Here is a 27,491-nt window from a genome sequence, read left to right as displayed (position 1 = left end):
TAATTGCAGAGGATAGATTAATAATATAATATCCTGAATATTATATTAAATAATAATATGGGCGTAGGCAAATTAGAACACAGTTTAATGACTGGTCTGGTCAAAGGTGAGAATAAAGCATTCGTTATGATGTGCATCTTGCTTTACTAGGGTATGTGATCATTGTGCCTTGTGTGTTTAACCGAAACATAGACGTCTGTACTATTGTCATCTCAATGATGCTACTATCTGTTGGTCTATCTATGCTGTGTATATCTTCGTTGTCGCGTGGATGTCCAAAACCGTTTGTTTTGTATTTATCATTTTAAAAATGATTTTAAATAGTGAAAATAGCTGATGTACAAGCACACCACGCCTCGCATTTGTGTGCTTGTAGATCTCCTATTGTCCCTAGTTTTGTGCGACAGTCTTGTATGATGAAGCAGAGCTTTACTTGGAGATACAAGGTTTCTGCCCGACAGGGACGATATATTGGTCCTAACGGCAATCTCACTCTGCCTCTCTCCCATCGCTGCCACGTCCCTTTTGTTTGCTATAATTCTCTTCATGGGTTATCATGACATCAGTCCATTCATTTGTAGTCACAGTACTGACAATGACCTGCTTTCAAATTATCTAGTCTCTTCAGTAGCTCTCCCCCTTCCAAGCGATATATTTTTTTGGGTGGGTAATGTTAATTGATTCTCTACATGGGGCCCAAGAAATGTATAATTTGTATTCAAGGGGCTTGTGGTGTGCAGGCTGATGGCAGCACAGTGGTGGAGACATTTGCCTCCGGAACCACGAGTGCTCCTGCTGGCAGAGGATGGATTCCTGCCAGAGCCTCTACCTTGTCCCTGTCATAGCTTTCTTAAGGCTAATTTATAGCAGGCTGCACTGTCCTCCAGGGGTGTCACACCAAATGCTGGGGCCTGGGTACAAGGATTCACTCAAATGTTGTGCTTTTACGATTGAAAAATAGCAGATATACAAGCTCACAGCGTGGCACCGTGGCACCGAGTGCCGCGCTGCGAGCTTGTAGAGCTGCTATTTTAGAAAAAGCTTGTAAATTTGTATGAATTTTTCAAATCCTTCGAAGGTTTTTTTGAAAAACCTATGTTTCTATGCCAGTGGTGCTCAAATATTTTCATGTGAAGGACTCCCAAAACTATATGTATTTGGCCACAGACCCCCATCTCAAAATATTTAGTTCCAGGGAACCCCCAGAAGCTAGCATATTTTCACGACTTTTCAAAAATAGCAGATCTACAAGCTTGCAGCTTGTATATCTGCTATTTTTCAATAGCTAAAGTATAAGATAATTAAGGCCCCTCCACATTGGGCCTTTGTAACTTAGCCCCCCCCCCCCCCCCCCCCCTTGTGACGCCTCTGCTGTCTTCTAACAAACAAAGGCAAAGGCAGTGCTAGAATCTGATTTATAGACCTTACATTTTTTAAGTTTTACTTTGCTTAATCATTTATCCATTTAAGCATTCACAGTGAATTAGGCATTCAGCTGTGATCAACCTCTTTATATAAAAATATACACAGGTCAAACTTGAGTGTGAATAACTATGAAAATTAAATGAAATATCAAAATGAAAGTAATGGACTAGTGGGTTAGCGGCCATTGACTGCTAATGATCCCTATGGTGGCACACAAGCTTAAAAGTGAACATATTCTACTGAAATAAGTAGCCTCTAATCCCACCCCAGGGCAAAGATGAGAGGGTTACAAAGAATATTAGTTATGCTTTATTCCACATCCTTACTGCCATTTAAGTCACACGCTTACACACGCATAATGACACTCTAAAGTGGAGCAATGGAGACTTCCATTTGTGTGCATCATTCACAACCGTGGAACACAAACCACACCACTAATCGCTCAGAAATCTACGGGGACAACAACACTCCAATCAACAGTGTTAGTAAATGGGATGTAAGTTGACAAAAAGGCAAATGAAAACACTTTGCCTGACAATTGTTCAATATAAACCAGGAGCTATATCTTATTACCGCCTAAATAGCTCCTGAAGACATGTCTCACTTCAGATCACTCTTCGTGCGTGCTGTGGTCTTGTGACGGGCAGAAAGAATTGATGTGTTGTGTGTGCTTGTGGTTTTGCTCTGCTAATGGTTTAGAAGTACTGACCTGTTTTCCACCGCTGACTAATTGCCTGTTTTGCAAGCAGGTTCTGTGTCTAAGCGTCACACCGCCTGTGTTGTCTTTCCTCCCCGCCCTGCAGAGAGTGGTGTCCTGCAGAGTCCTGTGTTCACCAAGCAACCTGGCAGCATTGTGTTCCCTGTGGACTCTTTGGAGAAGAACAGAGAGGTTGTGTTCAGTTGTGAGGCACAGGGAAGCCCACCTCCACTTTACCGGTAAGTACAACAAGATGTCTACCCTTCTTTCTTTTTTCTTTTTTTTGTTTTTGGGCCTTTTATGCCTTTATTCATTAGGACAGTAGACTGACAGGAAATGAGGAGAGAGATGGGGAATGACATGCGGCAAAGGTCGTCCGGATCGGGAATCAAACCGGCGACGCCAGCAGGCGTCATAGCCTAGTATGTGGTATGCGCCTTGACCACCAGGCCAGCAGGCGCCCCAAGATGTCTACCCTTCTATAGCCCCCCATCCCCCCCTCCCCCTTTGTCGAGGCCAAGTAAAAACCTTTGCCCCACATTTCTCATGTCGGCCTGTTATATTATCGCCACCGAGAGGGCGAGTTTTTTTTAAACACATTTTGTGATATCACTCCTACGGATTTTTGTGCAAACATCTCGCAAATCGGTACACATTATCTCGATGGTCATGTGATTAAGACAGATTTGTCATATTCCATCCTGTAAGGTTAAGATTAGCTTCCAAAATTTGCAGGAGTGGCACCATCGGAACACAATGCCTCAAATCATGAACGCAAGGAAGAAATGCCATCTTACATTTTTCAAATAGGTCTCATGGTGGTGCTATATATTTATTTCTTTTTTTAAATATATTTTTATTGTTTTATTTACACACAACACAGTACATAATCACACACATTCACTCACATTCACACACACATATACATACCACCTGCACATACCCATCAAATGACATTGGTGGCGCTATATATACTGTACAATAGAACTCCTAACTGGTTCAGTACCATTAGGAGAAGGCGGCGCTCTCTGCTGGAGTCTTGTGGAGAGGTCTGTAGTTTCTTTGGGTGCAGATTCTAGTAGAATTCAGATTCATGCTATATATACTGTAGCAGATTAACATTTTGGCCTATAACTCTTAAACCGTAGTTCATACAATCTTCTTTTCCAAATGTATTTTCCTTGACATAATATGCCTACAGTAAATATTACCAAAGAATTGGTCATCGATTTTAGAACGAAAAAGTCTCAGTCAAAGGCCACCCTGTTGAAATAGTCACCTCTGGGTGCTCAGGTGGTGCAGAGGTACCTGTCCACCACCGCGTAGATTAGCTGTTCAAATTCGCCATGATTCTATTTGCGAACACAACTGGCCGTGTTCGGGGAGGGAACCCGGGTGGCTCTGTGTGCTATCGGCTCCTACCTACATATAACAGTAGCAACACAGAAATGTGTGGGGAGCGTTAATTCACAACACATAATGAATAAATAGGAAGGTTTTATTTAAGATAATAGCCTACACTAAATGTAAAGAAAAGAAAAATAGAAAGAAAAGAAAGAAATACCTCCTACCTTTAAATAACTTTCATTGATGCTAAACTACACTGGAAGGAGAAGACCAAAGACTTTTCCTTTGAAGTTTGTTGGTGTTTTAATGTTGTGTTTTATGCGGGGGTTTCTGGAGTGGCAGCGTTAGCTCAAAAGATAGGAACAGGCTGAATGAACTAATCAAAAGCATGGTTCCATTATTGGCATCTCTCCAACTCTTTGGAGATTGTCACAAAGAAACAGACAAAGATAAAACTACGCACCATACTGCAGCACGAGGGTTATCCTCTTCATAGGTTTTAAAAGGCTGAAGAGCAGTTTTAGCGGTTGTTATATATTACGGAAGTCTAGTTTACAGTTTACAGTTTAGGCATTTAGAAGATGCTTTTAATCCAAAGCGACTTACAATAAGCAGATACAAAACATCACAAGATAATATGTCAGTACATCAACAGCAATATAACAAGTGCAAATGGATATCTATCTAGAAAAAAAAAACACAATATAATCAAAGTTCTAAAAACCTAAAAACAAATGCTAACTAGCTTCTTGTATGGTCATTGATTTTCTGTAGTGCTAAGGGTTTAGGTGGAGTCTGAAGAGGTGAGTCTTCAGTCCACGGCGAAAGCTAGCGAGTGAGTCCGTTGTTCTAAGTGTGACAGGGAGTTTATATCACAACTTGGGGGCCAGGAGGGCAAACTGTCTCGGACGAGTGGATTTTTGCCCTGGAGTTTTTAGCGAGGGTTCTGTCAGCATCCCTGTGTTGGCTGATCTAAGTGAACGGGTGGGGGTGTAGGGGTTGATCAGGTCTTGGAGGTATGGAGGAGCCATACCTTTGGCTGCTTTGAAGGTCAGCATCAGTGTTTTGTATTCAGTGCGGGCCGCAACCGGGAGCCAGTGGAGGCTGCGGAGAAGGGGAGTCTAGGAAGTCTAGGAAGTCCTTTATCTCCGGTATTTCAGTGAGGCAGCTGTCTAATTGATGATCTGTACGTATTCCGTACTGTACTTGTGATCTTTGTTTTACTGTGCAGTTGAGTGATGGTGACTTTTTTGTCTCTATTTTCAACAGCATGCTCTGCACTGGTTACATTATGAATTTCCCCTTTCGGGATCAACAGAATATAATGTTTGGAAATTTAAAACAATGGAAAGTAAAATTGCATTATCAACCTTGTTGATGTTTAATCATAGATCTCACAAAATAACCTCAGAAAATCACAATTGAAAGAAAGCAACTTCGGGGTAAAACGATAAGTGAATCCAAGCGACTGTCCCTAAAGAGTTTACTACAGCTGTGTCGCCTCACAGCTAGAAGGTCCTGGGTTCGATTCCCGCCGGGGACGCTGTGGGCGTTGGGGGCATGTTCTCTCCTCTGCGTCATCAGTGCCCATACCCTAGGTGGGGTTGGCAAAAGGGCCTTTCTGTGTGGAGTTTGTATGTTCTCCCCGTGTCCCCTAGGGTAGGTACCCTCACAAAAAAACATGCAGTAATCCTGGTCTCTATACTGCCTCCCCCTGGCCAGCCAGGGCGCCTGATGGAGGGGAATGGAACTGGTTGGAATAACCTGTTCCAACCCGGGGGACTCTACCCTGTCAGGTGAAAAGAAGCAGCTTGGACTCCTCATTCATTGAAGGAAGCATGGGGTCAGTCAGTTGTCTCCCCAGGTTGGCAGAGGGAGTGTAGCGCCCAGGATTACATTCGATAATGACACCAGGTGAAAAATGGGTTACAAAATTGTGGGATAAAAATTTGAGTAAAAAAATTATAAACAAACAATAGTTTGTTACTATATTGTTTGTCAATATTGCTGACTAATTAAATTATCATCTTTAGATCTCTTAGATTTTTAAGAAGAGATGATGTGTCCAATTCACCAGTGCACCACACAATGTTGATTCAAGTGTCTTGTTGAGATTGTTGTTTTCAATATACTGTAGTAGTAGATAATGTTCTATAATGTGATTGATGTATTATGTTATTACTTGTAGATCATGGGCCAGTTAACAGAGGGCCAGTAGACGGTTGTTTAACCTTACGTAAAACTAGCAACTGAAGATCATTGGGGACAGACATGAAGATCCATTGGGATTTAAAACATCATTGTCTAACTAACTGTTGTGAGCCCTACTCGTCACTATATGGATACCTGTGTTTCACACAGTTTGACTCAGCACCAGAATCGGGAATGTGCATAATAAGAAAACTAAATCACTAAAAAGATATGCATGTTGGGGAACAGGCAATGTCCTACTTGGGAACGATGCAAGCCGGGAGCGATTATGCCCATACATGGAGTTCTGCGTGAGGCATGCCTATGACATCAGTGCTATGACCTCATATTGATGACAGGGTACTCCATAGAGATTTGCAGATTTGCCGATCATTTTGGGAGTTCCGCTGATACAAACGACTTGGTGAATGAGGACCCGAGGGAGTGATGTGCTGAGTTGGAAGTCACCCTTGTTCTGTCTGCCTCCTATTAGATAGCTGTCAGGGTAATAGCTACAAGAACTGTCTCTTGATGTCAGTGTTGGCTATATAGCCTTTTGAGTAACTCAGAAGACTCACAGAATCCAATATCAAGAATGAGTAGCTCCAGTTCATAGGAAAAAAGAATGCAGTTTGTCTTTTGTGGTATTTTGTGATTTTCCTTGGCCTATAATATTTCCTCCTGGACTTCAGTCAGTATTTCCTCTCAGTAACCCAGCAATCTATGCTTAGCTCTCGGTGTTGCCAATTCAAGTAGCTTATTCTACAAGAGTGCAAAGAACAACTGTCTTCCCTGCTATTTCTCCTTTGCATGGACCATTAGCCTATCGAAAGGTTGGTATGTTGTACTGTGGCTACTAAAGGTTCAAATCAATCACGTCTGCTCTCTGAATTTGTGCTGGTGAGTTTTAGAAGGATTGGTACATTTAATACTTAGGATTGAGCCAGATGATGACCTAATCCACAGTTTTTTGTCAAGGTCACTGAACGGCTTTGGCTTTGCCATTGCAGCAGCACCTCTCTAAGGATTGTACAGTACCACTATGACTTAGTGATGACTACCCATCACTAAGATAGTAATATTCTGTAATATAATTAAATTCATCTTCAGTTTTTGTTTGCACTACTATTTAAAGAACATGTCATATAAGAATGTTTCTAATATGTCCCAATTTGGGCATGTCAGTATTGGTGTCTAAAATCTTCACTAGTTTTCGATTATTATAATTTTTTAAAGTATAATATAGGGCTGAACTCTAAAGAGAATTAACAGAGCTCTGGACATTACAAAGCCTCATATGTCAGATGGCATAGTAAGAACTATGGACACAATCTGTTTTCAACATGCCTGTATGTATGCATGACAACGTTCTTGCTAAAATGAGCCACTTGATCATAGATCTCACAAAATAACCTCAGAAAATCACAATTGAAAGAAAGCAACTTCGGGGTAAAACGATAAGTGAATCCAAGCGACTGTCCCTAAAGAGTTTACGACAGCTGTTTCGCCTCACAGCTAGAAGGTCCTGGGTTCGATTCCCGCCGGGGATGCTGTGGGCGTTGGGGGCATGTTCTCTCCTCTGCGTCATCAGTGCCCATACCCTAGGTGGGGTTGGCAAAAGGGCCTTTCTGTGTGGAGTTTGTATGTTTTCCCTAGGGTAGGTACCCTCACAAAAAAACATGCAGTAATCCTGGTCTCTATACTGCCTCCCCCTGGCCAGCCAGGGCGCCTGATGGAGGGGAATGGAACTGGTTGGAATAACCTGTTCCTTCCACGCGCTATGTCCAACCCGGGGAAGTCTAACCTGTCAGGTGAAAAGAAGCAACTTGGACTCCTCATGCATTGAAGGAAGCATGGGGTCAGTCGGTTATCTCCACAGGTTGGCAGAGGGAGTGTAGCGCCCAGGATTACATTCGATAATGACACCGGGTGAAAAATGGGTTACAAAATCGTGGGATAAAAATAATAAACAAACAATAGTTTGTTACCATATTGTTTGTCAATATTGTTGACTAATTACATTATCATATTTTCTTAGATTTTTAAGAAGAGATGATGTGTCCAATTCACCACACAATGTTGATTCAAGGGTCTTGTTGAGATTGTTGTTTTCAATATACTGTAGTAGTAGATAATGTTCTATAATGTGATTGATGTATTATGTTATTCCTAGTAGATCATGGGCCAGTTAACAGAGGGCCAGTAGACGGTTGTTTAACCTTACGCAAAACTAGCAACTGAAAATCATTGGGGACAGACATGAAGATCCATTGGGGATCAAAACATCATTGTCTAACTAACTGTTGTGAGCCCTACTCGTCACTATATGGATACCTGTGTTTCACACAGTTTGGCTCAGCACCAGAAAAGGGGATGTGCATAAGAGAACTAAAAAGATAATGTTGGGGAGCAGGTAATATCCTACTTGGGAACGATGCAAGCCGGGAGTGATTATGCCCATACATGGAGTTCTGTGTGAGGCATGCCTATGACATCAGTACTATGACCTCATATTGATGACAGGGTACTCCATAGAGATTTGCAGATTTGCCGATCATTTTGGGAGTTCCGCTGATACAACCGACTTGGTGAATGAGGACCTGAGGGAGTGATGTGCTGAGTTGGAAGTCACCCTTGTTCTGTCTGCCTCCTATTAGATAGCTGTCAGGGTAATAGCTACAAGAACTGTCTCTTGATGTCAGTGTTGGCTATAGCCTTTTGAGTAACTCAGAAGACTCACAGAATCCAATATCAAGAATGAGTAGCTCCAGTTCATAGGGAAAAAGAATGCAGTTTGTCTTTTGTGGTATTTTGTGATTTTCCTTGGCCTATAATATTTCCTCCTGGACTTCAGTCAGTATTTCCTCTCAGTAACCCAGCAATCTATGCTTAGCTCTCTGTGTTGCCAATTCAAGTAGCTTATTCTACAAGAGTGCAAAGAACAACTGTCTTCCCTGCTATTTCTCCTTTGCATGGACCATTAGCCTATCGAAAGGTTGGTATGTTGTACTGTGGCTACTAAAGGTTCAAATCAATCACGTCTGCTCTCTGAATTTGTGCTGGTGAGTTTTAGAAGGATTGGTACATTTAATACTTAGGATTGAGCCAGATGATGACCTAATCCACAGTTTTTTGTCAAGGTCACTGAACGGCTTTGGCTTTGCCATTGCAGCAGCAACTCTCTAAGGATTGTACAGTACCACTATGACTTAGTGATGACTACCCATCACTAAGATAGTAATATTCTGTAATATAATTAAATTCATCTTCAGTTTTTGTTTGCACTACTATTTAAAGAACATGTCATATAAGAATGTTTCTAATATGTCCCAATTTGGGCATGTCAGTATTGGTGTCTAAAATCTTCACTAGTTTTCGATTATTATAATTTTTTAAAGTATAATATAGGGCTGAACTCTAAAGAGAATTAACAGAGCTCTGGACATTACAAAGCCTCATATGTCAGATGGCATAGTAAGAACTATGGACACAATCTGTTTTCAACATGCCTGTATGTATGCATGACAACGTTCTTGCTAAAATGAGCCACTTGTCAAAATGTTTCCTACTTATCCTGAATTAGCCAGTGTTCCATACCACACAAAAGGACTGTGCTGTTCTCAGATGATGGTTTTGCCATTATGCTCCATGTGTTATGTTTACAGTGTTTACAGCACGCCCCTGCAGAAGGCTAGTCGTCTATAAGAGGGTCTGTTTGTGTGTCGCGGTGTGTCAGCAGCTAATCTGACAAACTGCTGACATCTAGCCACATGAAGTCCAGGCTCTACATAGGAGCCACATCATTCCAATGTGGATCCTAACATCCACATGATTTGATTTATAAGCATCCAGACACTTTACCTGGATTAGTGTAGTAGTTAATAAAGAATATCCAATACACAGCATCGTCATGGTGTAAATTTCTTATCTCCGCCAGACAGGCCAGAAGGCCGGAAGGTATAGATTATGTTGTCAACATGGATTAAAGTTGTCAGTTGCCACAACTGATTTCAGTCATTTTTGAAGATTAAAGAGAAGCAGAATCGGGCAAACTAGCAATAGAATGTTCTATTACTTAAAATGTAAATTGATGTTCACAAGCATCTTCCATAAAACCTTATTCTCGGATAATTGCCTTTGCTTTTCTAACACACTGTTGGCTACAGTTTACAGTTTAAGCATTTAGCAGACACTCTTAATCCAGAGCTATTTACAATAACATAAGAAATAATATTACATAAGCAGCCATACATCAATATATCAACATCAATACATCAAATGCAAAGAAATGGTAGGCTAATCTAAGAAAAAACGTAGGCAGACCAAGCATGTATTCAGTAAAAAACATAATAAAAATTAAACATACAAAAAATGCTAATCTAAATTGCTATGGGGTGTAAGTGCTATGGGCTAAGGTGGAGTCAGTCTTCAGACCATGGCGGAATCTGGGGCGTGAGACTGCGGTTCTAAGTGCAACAGGGAGTTTATTCCACAGTTTGGGGGCCAGGAGGGTGAAGAGTCTTAGCCTGGCAAGCCAGCCCTGATACTGTGCTCCAGGGGCGTAGGCGATGCAGCCGATGCAGTCACATTAGGGCCCGGAGGCATTAGGGCCCGGTACCGCTCCGGGGAAGAAAAAATAATAATAACTAAAAAAAAGAGGAATTTTTATTTTTATTTTGAAATGCTTACCGGATTGAGAAGACACTCTATTGGCTCTCTTGACGAGTGCAGTGCTACTGACTGCCCACTCTGATCCGTTGCTTTGAGAACAGCTGTTTCCTGTTTACTTTTAGCGGTAGCATTAAAAATCTTCTCTCTGTCGTTTAGCGTTTAGGGATGTTATCGGTAGTTTCTACAGCATGGCTCTGAAACTAATATCTGATTTCTTTGGTGGGCCCGCCACCCAATTAAAAAAGAAAAAGAGTTGTATGCTACAGAAGCAAGTAGGATATTGACATGTTAATGTGACTCGATCAGAGGAGGATTAGGAACAGAATTTCCACTCAAAGGTAATTAATATGCTTATACCAGGGGTCTTCAACAGGGGGTCCTCAGACATAGTTACTACAGGGGGTCCTCGTCCTCCAAATATTCCAATCCTTTTTATATTAACCACTTGAACCCTAGTGTCCATATTCTGAGAACTGTAGCCAAAAATAGCCTATCTACAAGCTTGTGAGCTCGTGGGTCCCTGCTCCATCTCTCTCTTAACCAAGGGGTCCAAACGTTGAAGACCCCTTATACTGTTATATTGTGTCTTCTGATGGCCGCTGTTGCCTACTGTATTCTATTGTGTTGGCAGCCGCTGTGCTGCGCTTTTTCTGACGGGGGGGGGGGGGGGGGGGCCGTGGTGAAAACCTCGCATCGGGGCCCGGCGGGGGGTCGCTACGCCAGTGCTGTGCTCACTCATTCCTTCCCGAGTGAGTGAATGCACAGTATCAGTATGGCGGGGATTATGTGCTCCGCAAAGCACTGCTTTCTAGTTAAAGTCATAATGACTTATAATTAGTATCTACAGCATTCAGGTTATCACTAGAGTAAAATAAAGTTGTTGGAAAGCAAAAACCTTTTGACCCATGGCTGATTTTGACATCTTCCAAATTAGTAAATTATTTGACCTTTTCAGCTTGGAACACCTTACTCTCTTATATGAAACATTTTCCATGCAGACTCCTCTAATGTTCATGAAATTCACAGATTAAACCTTAAATCATAGTCTGTAAAATCTTGGTGTCATTAGTTGAGCTGTGAAGCGTTTGGGAAACTATTGTAATGAAGTATTCTCACTATAGTCTATGTGTGTACATTCTGTACAACAGTATATTCTGTCTGTCACTGACTCTATTCCAGGAGTGCAGCCAGAACATAGAAATAGGCTGGGCCTGGCAACTTCAGGGTTGGCATGGGGGGGGGGGGACTCTTGCGTGCGCTCAAGGGGTGCATTGGTTTTCAAAGAAAAGCAGTGGATATAGGTTTCTTTCGTTCAAACCAGGGGGCCAGATCTCCAGATTTAAAGGACAACTTAGTTTTTTTACAACAAGGGTTCATATTTTAGATTGTAATTAGAGCAATAAAAAGAGTTTTTTTTTAGCAAGTTGAAGATGGTGTGCGGGTCCTATGTACATTTTGTGCATGTTTGAAATGACGTTGACCCCTGCCTACGCACCCATCGCTGAGCTTTAATCAGGTGTGCATAAGACTGTTGCAGATTGTAATTAGAGGAAAGAAAAGATGAGTGTTAAAATGTTTTCATTTACTGCTTTCTATCATTTAAGCCATTTTAGCGAGTCTAGTCTTTCATGGTTAGGTGTGACTTATGGGGTCCAGTAGTGTTACTGTAAATAGTAATAAAGAATTTGTCGGCTGTTGTTGTTAAAAACCAAAGTTGTCCTTTAACATGAAGCAAACACGGAACTAAGTGTTCCTACGATTGCCCGCTAGTTGCGCTATTCTGGTACTGTTCTGACTGTTCTCCATAGGACTCCATTCAGTTTCACCTGAACTTTACATTTGATTTTCTTACTTTAATAAACATCAAACATGTAATTTTCCAAAAATCTGTCTGTCTGTCTGAGTGTCTGAAACAGCGTTTCTCCTCAGTGGCTGGAGCAATTGATCTGAAATCGCATCACCATTAGCATATGAACACACCTAACATAACTGTGAAGCCCGTTTGTCACTTTCACAAATCGTTTGCTGTATATTAGCATTTTTATGGTGTATCTACTATCTATTCTGCATCTAGCATGAGGCTTATCTATTCTGCATCTAGCATGAGGCAACATGTTTAACCATCTGTGTGTGTGTGTGTGTGTGTGTGTGTGTGTGTGTGTGTGTGTGTGTGTGTGTGTGTGTGTGTGTGTGTGTGTGTGTGTGCGCACGCGGGGGGCGGGGGCGGGGGAGGGGGGGGGTGGGGGTGACTGGCCCTGTTACAGATGTCCAAAAATCATGCAGATCGGTACACAGTATCTCTGTAGCCATTAAACGAAACGGGTATTTCTTACATTGACGCTCCTACATATTATCATGTAAGCACCAGTTAAAGTTACTTTCCATCCCTCATATACTGTGTGCACAGTGCACACCCCATAACCCACACACTGCACATCATTTCAGAGCTCATATCTTTGAACGGGTAAGGGCTAGTTGTTATAAATACTGTATGGTTGCTGTCGCTAGTTTTTTAAAGTCTAGTTTCAATCACCATGATTATGCGTTTTGTGAAAATATGTTCCCATTAATTTTATAATTGATGTTAAAGCAGGGTGTGCCTCTTCTTCCTGTGCTTTATTTTCGGCAAGCTCAAGACATTCTCCCAAGTATCTCTGCAGTTGCACGTGACCGTTGGCAGCCAATGGCATTCCCTGGGTACCATTAATACAATGATGGCGGCACCCATACGAGGGGGGGGGGGGGGGGGGATCTTCATTTTCGCTCTGAAACCAATGGGTCACGTGACGTCTATGGTTCAAACATACACACATTATGTTTTGTGGAACCGTTTAATAAGATTAAACAATATGCATTTAATAACTAGACATAACCAGTGACTAATTGACAATTTGGTGACACTGTTTTGATTCCAGTGGTCACAGTGCAGAACATTAGAGTCTGGTTTTCTACCGTGAATTACTTGAGTGCTTTTAACACAATGCCTCTTTCACAGTTTCTTTTGACAGAAAAGCTGTTATGCCTCAAAAGTAGCAAAGTGGCATAACCAAGAGAGTAAATATTGAGTAGCAGCTTCACTCAACTAAATCTGAATACTGTGTGTGGGGGGGGGGGGGGCATGGCCATGGCTGACTTTTTTCTTTTTTTTCTCCCTTTTCTTTATTTTTAATTTTTTTCAATTAACTCTACTACTGCCAGATTATTTATTTATTTATTGGGTCTGGTGCCATCAAAAAGCGGCTTACCTTTGCGACGTTATAGTAGATAGACAGACATTTATTTATTTATTATTATTATTATTTTTTGATTGTGCAATATTGCACTTTGGTCTGCCAGGCAGCAGAGGGCGGCGTCATGCAAGACTTAATGTGAATTTGCCTGTTATGTGTTGCCGTGCATTCAGACCAGTCACTGGCCACAGAGCCTCACGGCCAGAGGAAATCAACAAGGAAGTGAATTGGTCTCCGTTGATGTTAACGCATAATGGATTTTTTACACCATCACCGCGGAAAATGTGTTTACAGTACACGGCCGCGCGACCCCTCATCAGCTTACAGTCATCAGACGAGGTAAACGAACGAGCGCCGTATTGGCGCGCCGCGACCTGAAAAATTGGGGCGAACAGGAACGTTCAAAGCAGAATAAGAGTTAAAACATTATAAGCTAAAAGGAAGTAAAAGGAAATCCAGAACTTCTCCTTGAGAAATAATCAATTTAACCATGCACTTACTATAAGGTTGCTTTTGATCTGCAAGCTCACAACACATCAAATTGTGATGTGTTGTGAGCTTGTAGATCAACGGAAAAGTGGTTACGGTAATAATCTTGTGGATCCTAATCAAATTTGCATCGCAAGTGGCAAGTGCAAATAAGTGATTAAGGGCTTGTTTCCTACTATGCCTATTCATCTGTGAAGCACCCTTTATTACTGTGATGTTATACATCACTGACAACCATATAAATGTATCCACCTCTTTTCTTTTCTTCCTTTTGTCCTCCATAACCCAACCCTTTAATTAACTATCGTCACTGTCGGGCAGAAACCCCGTATCTCCAAGTTTCAAATTTGTAATTTTTTTCGCAAAGTAAAGCTCTGCTTCATCACACAAGGCCGTTGCACAAAAGTAGTGAAAACAGCTGATCTACAAGCACACAATGCCTCGCGGTGCGAGGCCCTGTGTGCTTGTAGATCGGACGTTTTCACTAGTTTAAATAATTTTAAAAATTATAAATATAAAACAAACGGTTTTGGACATATAAGGTTTCCACCCGACAACGACGATATGCTGTATGCTTCTTGGATGGATCTTTCTACAGATTTTCCTTCCAGCTATATTTGTTTTAATAAGAGACTCTATGTGGAAGCGTTGGATTATCTGTTGAAATTATGAGTGAATTACACACTCCGCTGATCACCTCGAAGACCAACGGTAATCATGTGGACAGGTATAGAATACACAAGTGCGAATACAAGGTTGCACCCATTTGTTTTAATTGCGTCACCATGGTGATCAAGCGGCATTTTTATGCTGTTTGACTGGAGTCTGGCAAGATGGATGGTCTGCATTGCTGTCTGTTGTCAGGTACTAAAGTCCTGTGCGCCACGGCAGTTCACTGCTGTTTAGATTAGTGCTAAGCTGCGGCGGTGGGTATATGATTTCAGAGCCATCTCCACCTCTTATTCATATCCAGTTGAAAAGCAATCAAAGGGATGTACAGGCTACTTGCCTATCCCCCCCCCCCCCCCCCCCCCCTCAGTTTTTTTATTTTCTATTTTGTATTTATTTTATTTCTTTCCACTTGTGTGTTTAGGTGGAAACTTAACAGCACAGTGATCAGTCCCAAATCCGGAGCTCACTACAGCCTATCTGGAGGCAACCTCAGGATCAGCCATCTGAACAAAGACCGGGATGCTGGGACATATCAGTGCTTGGCCTCCAACTCTTTCGGGACCATCGTCAGCCGAGAGGCCAGTCTAACCTTTGCATGTAAGTTGCAACTATGTTCTCTCTCTGTATGAAAGGTAATGGCGGCTTGCTTCTACTGTTAAGGGCATAAAATATGTCAGTGGCACTCTAGGATTGACAAAAAAAGGGGGCGGGGGGTGTTTTCTTTTGAATCTGCCTCTGGGGGTACCGCACAATTCCTTGTATAGAGACTGACAGGCACGTGCACACATAGACATCAAAGGGGGCTGGAGACCCTGCCCTTTTATGAGTCTGTAAAAAGTGCCCTCTCCAGACCATGAGTGCCGTTTTTACTATGGTGAAAGAAACGCAAATGCCCTCTTTCCATGCCATACCTGAAGGCAGCATTCAAGAGAATTGCCTTGTCCAAACTCTCCTGAACTTGAATGCAGCATCTCATGTTAACTCATTGAGTGCCAATCCCGAACTAGTTCGGCTTTATTAGCGTATCGCAGAGTGCCGATCCCGAACTAGTTCGGCTTTTAAAAAAAAAAAAAAAAAAAATTGAAAATTTCTTTTTTTGATTTTTTTTTTGTTTTTTTTTGGACCCCATCAAATCTGGTGAACATGATTTCAATCGCGATTTTGCATGTTCCACCCCCATACAACCCCATCTAACATACAGGGCAGCCATTTTTGTTTACATAACATGTAAAACATAATGGCGATTATCTCAAGAATGCCTGAACGGATTTCCAATCGGATTTTTTTGTTTGAAAGCTGTGAACAAACTGCACAAATCCACTTCAATGCAATCCAGGATTGCATTGGATTTTTTAGAGCTCATTCTTCTCTGTTTTTTTCCCATGCATGAGGTGTGCAAGGTTTAATCATGGCTAAGTTGACGAAAATAAGGCTTCTAAAATGCTTGGTAACCAATAGCTAACTTCAAGCTAACTTCATCCTCTTCCTGTACATGCACAAAGGAAAGTGTTCAGGCAAGTCATGGCTGCAGGGCTTCTGCATATACCAGCATATCTCTATGGGATTTTCTATGGCCACTGGGCGCCCTCTAGTGGTGAACGGGGTGGCACTCAAAGAGTTAAAAGAATTTCCCTCTCTGTGTAGAAATCCATGCCATTACGCCACATCACCAGTATTCACTTGATTATGCTTAGTTCGGTGTGGTATCAAGCACCGAAAATAGCCGACCTCCAAGCTCACAACGCGCTGCGCTGCGACATGTTGTGAGCTTGGAGGTCGGCTATTTTCGATGTTTTCACCAAAAGCCATTCTCTGCACGTCAAGTGCTGGTTAATACTTTTCATTTGTTCAATAGATAACACCCACAGAGGCACCTAACGGCTTTCAATTTCAAATGTTTTACAAATAGCGAAAATAGCAGATCTACAAGCTTGTAGATTGGCTATTTTCTTACTATTTTTGCTACTTTTGCGTGTCATTCTTGTACAATGAAGTAGGGCATACCATTACCCAAAAAAGGTGAAAAGAATAAACTTAAAACCTGAAATTGGATATACAGTACAAGGTTTCTCCCTGACAGCAACTGTGATCAACTCCAGTTATTCCAGACAGTGCAAATAAAACTACAGAAACGCCACAAAATCAAAACAATATTTGCTTGTGGTAGGCTTTCAGTAAAAATAACTATGGATGGCTTATCGTACCAAAGAACAACAAATTAACACCAAACAAAGTAAACTTTCCAAGATGCAAATTACGCCTTATCCATTTTTCAGATTGATGCTTTTTAAAGATTTTCCCCTGTTTCCGTAGAACATGAAGATAGATCGTTTGAAGGCTCTTGATAGGTCTAACTGGCAGCCTCTGGACTCTATATTCCTAAAGCAAGCGGAAGTCAATAAGTGCCTATGTGCCAGTTATTGGACAAGCATAAATGATGACATTAACGGTGAGCGATAGCTAGCTTAGATTGAATCCTGCGGTCTCATGTTTGGGGACAAGGCCGCCACACCAGCGTGTCTCAGGCAGCCATTTGTTTGGGCCCCTTGGACTACTAGAGGAAAAAATAAGTCTGAACAATGTGATTTTGTCATTGGAACCCGGCCTGCTGTGATGCAGTGACAGTTGCATCAATTGTAGGGCTCTGACCTTACCAGACTTGAGCTGTTGCCAGATAATCAGGGAAAGCATGTGTGACCCAGTGTCATCTATCTTCTTTATTACACTTGGTATAGCTTAATTAATTCAGCATGATTGAACAGTGAAGGTTCAAGAGAATAATTTAAAGGGCAACTGATATTATTAGATAGTGGCCAGCATTTTACATCTAAATTTAAGACTGTGTAATATCTTCTTGGAGACCACATTGCTGTGTTGAGTAATATTATAAAAAAAATATCTTCACTGTCGGGCAGAAACCTGTAAATTTTTTCGCAAAGTAAAGCCCTGCTTCACTATACAAGGCTGTTGCAAAAAAGTAGTGAAAACAGCCGATCTACAAGCACACAACGCCTTGCGCTGCGAGGCGTTGTGTGCTTGTAGATCAGCTATTTTCACTAGTTTAGTTCATTTTTTAAATGATAAATACAAAACGAACGCTCTTGGACATACAAGGTTTCCACCCGACAACGACGATATATGGCTGGTGCTCGGGGACGCAGTGGTAAAGTTCCTGCCCACCATCACGGAGGTTGTGTGGGTTCGAATCCACTGTGGCGCATCTGACTTGTGACGATGACGAGTGTCTTGATATAGCATGTCATCAGGATTGGTCTGTGATCTGAGGAGGGTGATAATTGTCATTGCATGTATTCCTACGGGCCGGGGCGGCACCTGTCAGCAGGGAGGAGTAGGACAAAGGCTCTATGTCCTCCCGGTGGGGGCTCCTCACTAGGGCTGTCACAATTATTACATAATCGTCTAATTGCAATTATTTGACATAATCGCAATTATGTTGTGATAATCATAATCATAATCGTTTACATGTTGAAAAATCTGTATATATAAACATTTAAATGCGATGCGACGCGTTGTGAGCTTGTAGATCGGCTATTTCCACTATCAATGTTCTTTTTAAAGTGTAAAGTTGTCAAATATGTCCTTCATTTCCTTGTATAAATAGGTTATGTGTCATATCTGCCATGTGCAACTTCAAAGCCTACAAGCCAAACAGAAATGTAATTGTCAACGACAAAAACACAATTAAATCGTTAATCGATTATTATTTGAGTGACAATTAATCGTCATGTAAAATGTCATAATCGTGACAGCGCTACTCCTCTCTGAACCGAATATTCACAGTTAAACGACCGATAGGGTGTATGGCTGTAACAACAATGGGATATGAGCAGTGGTTCATTTTCTGAGGCTAGCATGTAACCTACCTTCTACAATATACAGACCACAGCCACTGGGAACTTTATGGTTCCAATCAATGAGCCTACTTTTTAGTGGGTTTTGATACTGGCATTAAAAGCTTGCGGTGGTAATATAACAAGACTCATGTTAAAGCACACCTGTGTTTAGTAGCCAGAACAGGAGAGCATTTTATCCACTTTACTACAGTGTAGCCTATAACCAATAGTGAAAATAGTTGCTCTATAGGCTTACATGTGACAAAAAGAAACGTTGTGACGTGAGCTTGTAGATTTGTAATTCTTTAGTTGTTTTTTTTTTATCTTTGAAACTTTTCACCTACTAATGACAATAAAAATCACACCAGTGTGAAGTGAATGGCGCTCACTTCGTACGTAACACCAGAAATATCCTGTTACGTCATGTCATGTGTATTTCTAACCCCATGGCAAAACCCTTGGAAAACCTATGTCAAACTTACTTCATCCAATGGGAAAACTCTTGGAAAAACACATGGTGAAAACACACAAAATAACATAATAGGGATGCTACTGTATGTAATTTTAGTCAGGGTAACTGAGGGTTACCCCAGAGGCACGGTAGCGCTGTCGCCTCACAGCTCACCGGGTTCGATTCCCGCCGGGGACACTGTGGGCGCTGGGGCTGTGTTCTCTCCTCCGCGTCATCAGTGCCCATACCCTAGGTGAAAATGGGTTAAAAAGTCATGGGATAAAAAAACAAAAACAAAATAACGGTAGTCCGGTACCTGTTTTCACATTATAAACTCCCTTATGTTCAGAGAAACAGGACTGGCGTAGAGCGTAGAGTTTAGATGCCTGAGGAGTTGGTCGTCTGCAGCATCCAATAACTAAACAGATTTAAATTCATAGATACATTTTTCGAGAAAAATAAATACAAGGAAAGAGTTCTGCAAAGGAATCATTCCTCCTTGGCTCCTCGAGAAGCACATTACAAATTGAGACCACTCGCTCACTCCACTGCGAATTCTCCGGACAATGACCAGTAAGACTCCCTAAATCGGGAGATAAGCGACCGCCAGGTCGCATACACAAACTTTAGAAGGACAGTTCCATGTTGATGATATGTCTGTAGAGATACTTTGTACCGCTTTGCATGATTTTAGGGCCAAATCTGTAGGAGCAGTGTCCAAAAATGTGTTTTGTAAGAATCGGCCTCATGGTGGCGCTAGAAGAGGGCCATGTGACAAATGATGGGGGTGGAGGTAGTGGTTTGGCAGGCAAGGAGTGTGTGTGCAAAGTTTGGCATGGATCGGGGCAACGCTGGCGGAGATATGAGTTGGGCAAAAGTGTGACGTGTGACAGACAGACTGACAGACAGACTGACAGACAGCCGGTGGAGGTTTTGATAGTAACTGCGACCTGACGGTCGCAACTATTCACACTTACAGTAGAGCATAATGGGGTCCAGTGAGGCATTACACAAAAGTTTGTCGCATTTCCGGTCCAACAGAAAAGTTGCGTAGTATCTAGATTTGCAGTGCATGTGTGAAAGCAGCTTATGTTGTACAGGATAAGACTGAGTTTTAAGACTGAGTGTGGGTTTTGCGGATTTAGGTTGAATTATTTATGTATTCTGACTATGTTCAGTTACACTGCTGTAGGCCTATATTAGACTGGGTGTCCATCGAGGGCTATTCTTTAGAGTGCTTTGAGGGCTATTCTTTAGAGTGCTTTGTCTTTATCATTTTCTGTTGCTTTTTCCCAATAGTGTTGAGAGCTTGGCATGTTTTAAGAGCTTATGCAGCCAAGTGCTGTAAGCTAAACATATTGAAACTTTTGGCAAAAGAGTGCTGTGCTTCTAATGGTTTTTCAGTAGTCACTGAGCAGCAAATATGCAACCATGCCCTCTTTGCATATTCTGATAATACATTGCTCATTTTCATTTGGAATCCTATTGATGCTAGGACAGTCGGTCAGATATATTACAGTATATACAAAATATTGATAAATCTACAAATCCCAATATGTGGACAGGAGTCATATACTGTTGTACGTACGTCATAGACTTTCCTGGACTGGACATGCCTGACAGAACTCCATTATGGTCATAAAAGGGACACAGACACACATCTCCATATAAAAATCTCCTTATAAAAGGGACACAGACAGGCAGACTCTCTTATTTTATTTTTTACTTCTTACTATATATTTTTGCTCCTGTTATAGATAGTTGTTTAACTCCAGTTTTTTCCCCCACCTGTCTTTGGTATCCCAATATCCCATGGTACAGCAGTCCATCTCCTGTATTATTGCTAAATTATAATTCAAGTAACTTTATGACTAGCAAGGAGCCTGATCCTTCTATGGCGGAGTAATTGCAGGATAGGCAACCAGCGCATCACCAGTGAATACAATATAAAAATCTGTGTGAATATAACAATGGTCTTCTTGCCCTTATTAATAAATGATATTCCTCAGTGAATATTTGTTTTGTCTGCATATTCCACTGGGTCCTCAAGGTTGTTCTTTGAGTTTGGCATGACTCCAAATAATTCTGCATTCCCCTGCATCTCCCAAACTTTTGATGGATGCTGTTGCCCCACGAGAGGGTTGAGGCTGTCTACTTCCCCAGGCTAGATAACTGATGGGCAGTGGTCTCTCTCACTCAATACAGGCTGCCCTTGATTAGTATGTCTATTGATTCCATATCAGTGATTATGTAAAAGATGTACACCCATAATTCATACTGATGAGCAAGCTCAATAGCCAACATCAAATCCACTGCGTGGCTTTCTTACATGGGTGGCTCTTAAGAGGCTGTGCTTGGAACTTAATGGAGCCATTATTTACTGTATTTTACCAACACAATGGTGGGGTAGTGGTGAACCCGCTGTATTAGAGAAAGGTGGTCAAGAGGGTTCAATTTAAATAATAGTAATTATCTCCAACAGACCGGGAGGCAGAGATGATGTTTTAACCCCTGCGTGTGCGTGTGCGTGTGGTGCGTGGCTTACAAGTTGTAATTCAATTACAGATTTGATCCAAAACATACAAAAAATGCTACACGTTATCTCTGATTTCATGTGATAATCATTCAAAGTTATTGCCTTCCAAAATTTGCGGGAGATCACGAGTTTATTTCACAACTTATTATTTTATTAACACGAAATTTGAATCACACGAAATACTATTTTTCCCGTAGCCTGGAGTCCTGGCTGCAGCCTGCCGGTTGCCGAAGATATGCGCTCTGCTGAGCCACTATTCTTGTTCACATGTTTATTCTCCCTTCTAAACACAATTATGATTTTCTAAATACAAAAAAAAAATCCTTCATACTCGAACGCCTTCATTGTTACAGTATGTGTCCACAGTCCTTAGCATTGGACACGCTTACATTTTGCATATTTTTCATGGGGGTACAAATTTCCTGATGTCACCAGAGTGGGCATTAAGGCCTTGAGGGGAAACATGAATATCTCATTTAAATGCAAATAAATCCTCTAGACTCCTCTCAGCTGCTGTGATAATGTGGAGTGAGTATATTGACTTAGTTAATGAGGTGTAAATAGCTAATGGCTGTATTCTAGCCTTTACTTTTTTTAATCTACGGTACACTATCAAGGTGTCATACAAGAGGAACCTCTATTGCATAACACAACATTGCTGCTGCCCATACAACTCATCTATTTTCAGAGTCTCCACATTTGATGCTGCGGATTCTAGTCAAATTGTAATGAGATGAGATGAGATGACTAAAATAAAGGGATGTTGACTTCTAGAAGCTTGGCGGTAAACTTAAAAGCTTATCCTCACACTATACCTGCAAAATGCGGGCAAGGCAACTTGCTCTAACCCTGAATGGTATTTTGGGGACACTTGCCATTTTGCAGACTGTTCTTTGCACATGGAAGTGTGGCCGCAGGCGTGTTGTTTCCATAAAATTGGTATTTTGGCAACACAAATTTAGGAAAGCGTATATATAGGATTCTAAAACCACCCGCTTTGCCACCCGCTATGCCTTGGTAGAGTGCGCACTGCCAATGGAAAATACATGGACACCAGAGTCGGCTGCCTGGGCGCACAATTACACAACATTCAGTTGTCTCCTTTGTCCTTCTACCCTAATTATCTTGTGTGTCTTTCTTTGCTTCCTAGATCCTATTTGCACCACACCGGAAAAACAGATTTACAAGATATCAACGCACTGCGTCATGGCGTGTCGACAGCATATACATCTGTTATTTTAGGCACATTTATGGAGACAGCAGCGCATCAACCGACATTTCATTGAATTAATTCAGAACCAGTAATGTGCGAGTGATAATTCTCTGCACAATATCAATATAAATGTATTCCAAGGCAACACTGCTCTTTCATGCCGGGAGAGATTGAGGATTCATTTAGGGCAGGGGTCGGCAACCCAAAATGTTGAAAGAGCCATATTGGACCCAAAAACCCCAAAACAAGTCTGTCTGGAGCCGCAAAAAATTATAAAAGCCTTATTATATCGTCGTTGTTGGGTGGAAACCTTGTATGTCCAAAACTTTGTTTTGTATTTATCATTAAAAAAATGAACTAAACTAGTCAAAACAGCCGATCTACAAGCACACAACGCCTCGCACCGCGAGGCGTTGTGTGCTTGTAGATCTGCTGTTTTCACTACTTTTGTGCGTCAGTCTTGTATGATGAAGAGGGCTTTACTTTGCGAAAAAAAAAAAATGAAACTTGGAGATAAAAAGTTTCTGCCAGACAGTGACAATTTCATTTTCATACATTTTTTAAAAAGCTCCAGGGAGCCACTAGGGTGGCGCTAAAAAGCCGCATGCGGCTCTAGAGCCACGGGTTGCTGACCCCCAATTTAGGGGATCCTAAATCCTCAATTAACGGGTTGCGGGTCTTCTCTTAAAGGCAATGGCATCTGGCATGTTGATTGGTTATATTATTGTAACGCCCAACCACACCTATGCATAATGTAACGGCTAGCGGAGGTGTTTTTAGGGATATAAAAGGTGCCTAAAATAGCAACCTTTGCGGAGGAACACCCCTTCCTAAATACTAAACCCCAAAATGAATTGCCAAAATAGACCCCAAGTCGGGAGGGTTAGAGACTCACCCCACGGAGGTTAGGGTTAGGGTAAGGGTTAGGTTTGGGTGTGGGTGTCGAAAAGATGACACATAGAAACAGCGAAACGCCCCCCTTTGTTTCTTTTAAGGGTGCTCAGGTGGCGCAGGGGGTAAAGTAAGTGTCCACCATGCTGGAGTCTAGGGGTGCATATCCAACGTGGTCCATCCGGCTTGCTGAGTGTCTATACGAACACAATTGTTCAGGGGACGGAAGCCGGTGGGGAACGTATACAGTATACTTCTACCAGCTGGGGTGGCAACTACTGTATAAGTGGGGAATTTTGAACGAGGGGAGTGTGATGGAGGCGCTATGTCCTGCTGGTTGGGGCTCCTCAGTGGCAGGTGAGCCAGTAGGATACAACAGCAATGGCATGCAGTGGGAGGAATTCATTGGCGTAATGACTAAATTGGGAGAAAAGGAGTTAAACAAAATCTAAAGAAAGACGCAGGCAACTAGGACAGTAGACATCTTTTAACAGTGGCATCTTGCCACGATACAAGTCCTTCAGCTGTCTGGAAGAAGGTCTTAAGATTATGCCTTTTAGCTTGCATTGCTCTTCAGTGTGTGCACCAAATGGTAGTATAATTGAAACCATGTCAGGATGGCTGTCCCATGGACTCGTGCAGCCGAAATGACAAGTATAATCAGGCCCTAACTGTAGTGGATCATTTGAAATGGCAATCTACCCACCAGCCAGTGTTTGTGCAAATTGTAAGTTCACAGTGCATATTCTTTATTTTGTGATCACGCGCATGTACACACACCATCACACACACACTCACTCACACACACGCACGCACGCACGCACGCACGCACGCACGCACGCACGCACACAAACATGCACGCACACAAACATGCACATGCACATGCACAAACACTCACACAAGTAACAGACACAGCTACTGGAAGACAAAGAGTATCCTTAAGGAGCTGCAGGTTGCAATGAATCACATGGTTATGGTTGGACAGGCTTGTTGAAGTATGATAAGTTGCGCTGGCATTTGGAACGCTCATATGTCTGCCATGTGATCATCAGGCCAATCTGGATCATTGTTTGTAATGTCAAGCCAGGTTTACAATAATTGATGCTAATGGTTTTAGATGGGGCGTCACATTTACTTGTTCTGAGGTCATTAATCATCGTTAGCCGCTTCCCCTTTGAACGTCGCACTGAGGCTATTGTGTACGCTTACCCTCGCAAAATTGTTCCACCATTCCAGATGAAAAAATTGTTTATGTGGTATATGGAATCTTTCTTTGACACATTTGCTTTGTGTGTGTGTGTGTGTGTGTGTGTGTGTGCGTGCGTGCGTGCGTGCGTGCGTGCGTGCGTGCCTGCCTGCCTGCGTGCGTGCGTGCGTGAGTGCGTGCGTGCGTGCGTGCGTGCGTGCGTGTGCGCGCGTGTGTTTGTTTTCACACATCCAACAGCCACAATAGATTTGCCCAGGCTTCATTACCTCTACACTCATCCACCTAAAGATCAATTTTGATTCTTGACTTCAACTCTGAAAGGAAGACAGACACCCTGTCTGCTGTATAAAACTTTTGTTGATAATCTTTGTATCTCATCCAAGAAATGTACACTATCTGTCCCTACCGTATATATAGGCATTGTGCTTAGCCTCAAAATAATATTTGACTACTCTAAATGGGACATTAAACCGAGACATAAGAGCAGATAGTCTAGTAGGAAAGGGGGGTCCACGCGCATAGGGTGGACTTTTTTTCCCACCTGTATTTTCTTAATCCTTAAAGGGTATATTTTAAGATTATGCCAGGTAACAGGCTGAAATATCGTCCCATGGGGTTCATTTTTAATTAATGATTTCTTGCACCTACCCATTCACTTACTATACATACTATAATATATACGGTATATGGATAAAGTTCTCAGAATATTGACACCAGTGTTCAAGCGGTTCATATAAAAAAAAAAAGATTTTTCTTTCCTATCAAACAAAGATTTGGAGGACCCCCTGCAGTAACTCTGAGGACCCCCTAGGGGTACCGGACCCCCTGTTGAAGACCCCTGTACTACTTCATGCTTTCAGCTCTGTACTGTATAAATTGGACAGGCACGATCAATGGCTTTACTGAAGTAGGCCACTTATCACAAAAGCTTTTATCTCAACCCTAAAATAATGCCAGAAAGAGTTTTGGGGAATAACGTCAGTAGGCTACCTCAGATGTCTATTGCCTTTGACTGCTTTGTTCTATTGGCTCATATTTTTTGGGGAGGACGAGGTGCTTTTATCTAACCTTCTATCCTGCTTTCAGATGAAAGGGAGTACCACCAAGGGACACTCGAAAGCTTTTCGTGGGCATTTCTGTGGTCACCAGATTGTATCGGTGAGACTCAAATACCCATCCAAATCCTTTTGTTTTGAATTGGATTTGCTGTGTTTGATTAAGCAAACCTGACTGCTCCAGACTGCTGCTCATTTGCATGCAATGAACATCTCAGCTCTGGTGAACTTTACAATTTACAATTTAGGCATTTAAGCACGCTCGTTAATTTTGGACAGTGTGGCAGTGCAGTCACCCCCTACGCTACAATTTAAAAAATATCCACCTAGTTTGGTGATGTTTGGACAAACTGTCTCAGATCTTTGGCCTGTGCTCAAGTTTTGAACTGGTGTTGCCAGGCCTATTCAAAATATCCTTACACACCTGGTTCAACGATGGTATTAAACATACCTGTCAGTATGTAATGATTGGACAAATTCATTGTCCATTTTGTGTTATGCCACGCCCATTCTTTGCATTTGATATGTTTCAGATACAAAAGTGTAACAATGTTAATTATAAGTGTGTATAATTTCAAAAAATATTATACAAATACCGGTAAGTGCTTCTACCTGGCTCCTGCCGTCCCCTCCTTCTGTCCCCTGCATAAATGTCCTTCCTTTTGTATTTCTGTATTGAATGGGTGTCTTTTGTTATCTACTCTGTGTAACAAAATAAGAATTGGAGTTGCAAATGACGTATACAGTGTTTGTTTGACTTTGTAGAGAAAGGAGTTCTCGATGCGCTAAACCTTGGAGACGTGTGTTTTGTAGTATCTTTTTGTCAGAGTTAAAAGTTGTCTCCAAAGAGTGTCCTGGGCAGGGACGTGCAGAGAATGTTAGAGAGGCAGGGGCTGAAATATCTAAAAGGGCTTTTTGGTGAAAATATTGAAAATCTGTGACGCGTTGTGAACTTGGAGGTCTGCTATTTTCAGTACTTGATACCACACTACTATAAGCATACAAAAGGCAATGTGGCGTACAGCATGGATTTCTACACAGAGAGGGCAATTCTTTCAACATAATATACTGCATTCAAGTTCAGGAGAGTTTGGACAAGGCAATTCTCTTGAATGCTGCCTTCAGGTATGGCATGGAAAGAGAGCATTTGCATTTTTTCCCCCTTTGATGTCTATGTGTGCACATGCCTGGTCCTGGGTCTGTCTACTTCAACACAATGCAGAGAGATGAAAGCTACATAGGTTACATAGGTAAATGTGATGTTTGGCTCAATGGTTGTTGATTTTGGTACATTTATGTGGTGAGCCAGATGTTTATATGCAAGTAATGCACACAACTTCCAATCATCTGTGAATATTTCATGTTTCTACATTTCTATATTTTACTGTTACCAGTTCATGAAAAATTGCTGAATTGCGGTAGAACAAGGTTTTGCTCAAAACAATGGTCTTGAACCCTTAACAATAGGGTTTCATCCCTTTGGGCTTGAACCTCTAATTACATGCTGCCAAGAATTCAGCTACAGCAACATAAGCAACTTGTTGGATTATTTGATTTATTCCT

General features: G+C 41.8%; 1 protein-coding gene across 1 annotated transcript in view; it reads left to right on the top strand.

The window, feature by feature from the left end:
* The window catches only part of cntn4 (contactin 4), a gene marked incomplete at its 5' end in the record, with an annotated part of 181,972 nt that overhangs the window by 30,326 nt on the left and 124,155 nt on the right, over positions 1 to 27,491 (top strand). Inside the window, 2 exons of the mRNA XM_080728858.1 lie at positions 2,229 to 2,361; positions 15,143 to 15,318. Of these exons, the coding sequence (XP_080584984.1) occupies positions 2,229 to 2,361; positions 15,143 to 15,318 (309 nt within the window). The remainder of the gene's footprint in view (positions 1 to 2,228; positions 2,362 to 15,142; positions 15,319 to 27,491) is intronic.

This window comes from Nannobrachium achirus, assembly GCF_963921795.1.
Source record: "Nannobrachium achirus genome assembly, chromosome: 6".
Lineage (NCBI taxonomy): Eukaryota > Metazoa > Chordata > Actinopteri > Myctophiformes > Myctophidae > Nannobrachium > Nannobrachium achirus.
This window is presented reverse-complemented; position numbering and strand designations above follow the sequence as displayed.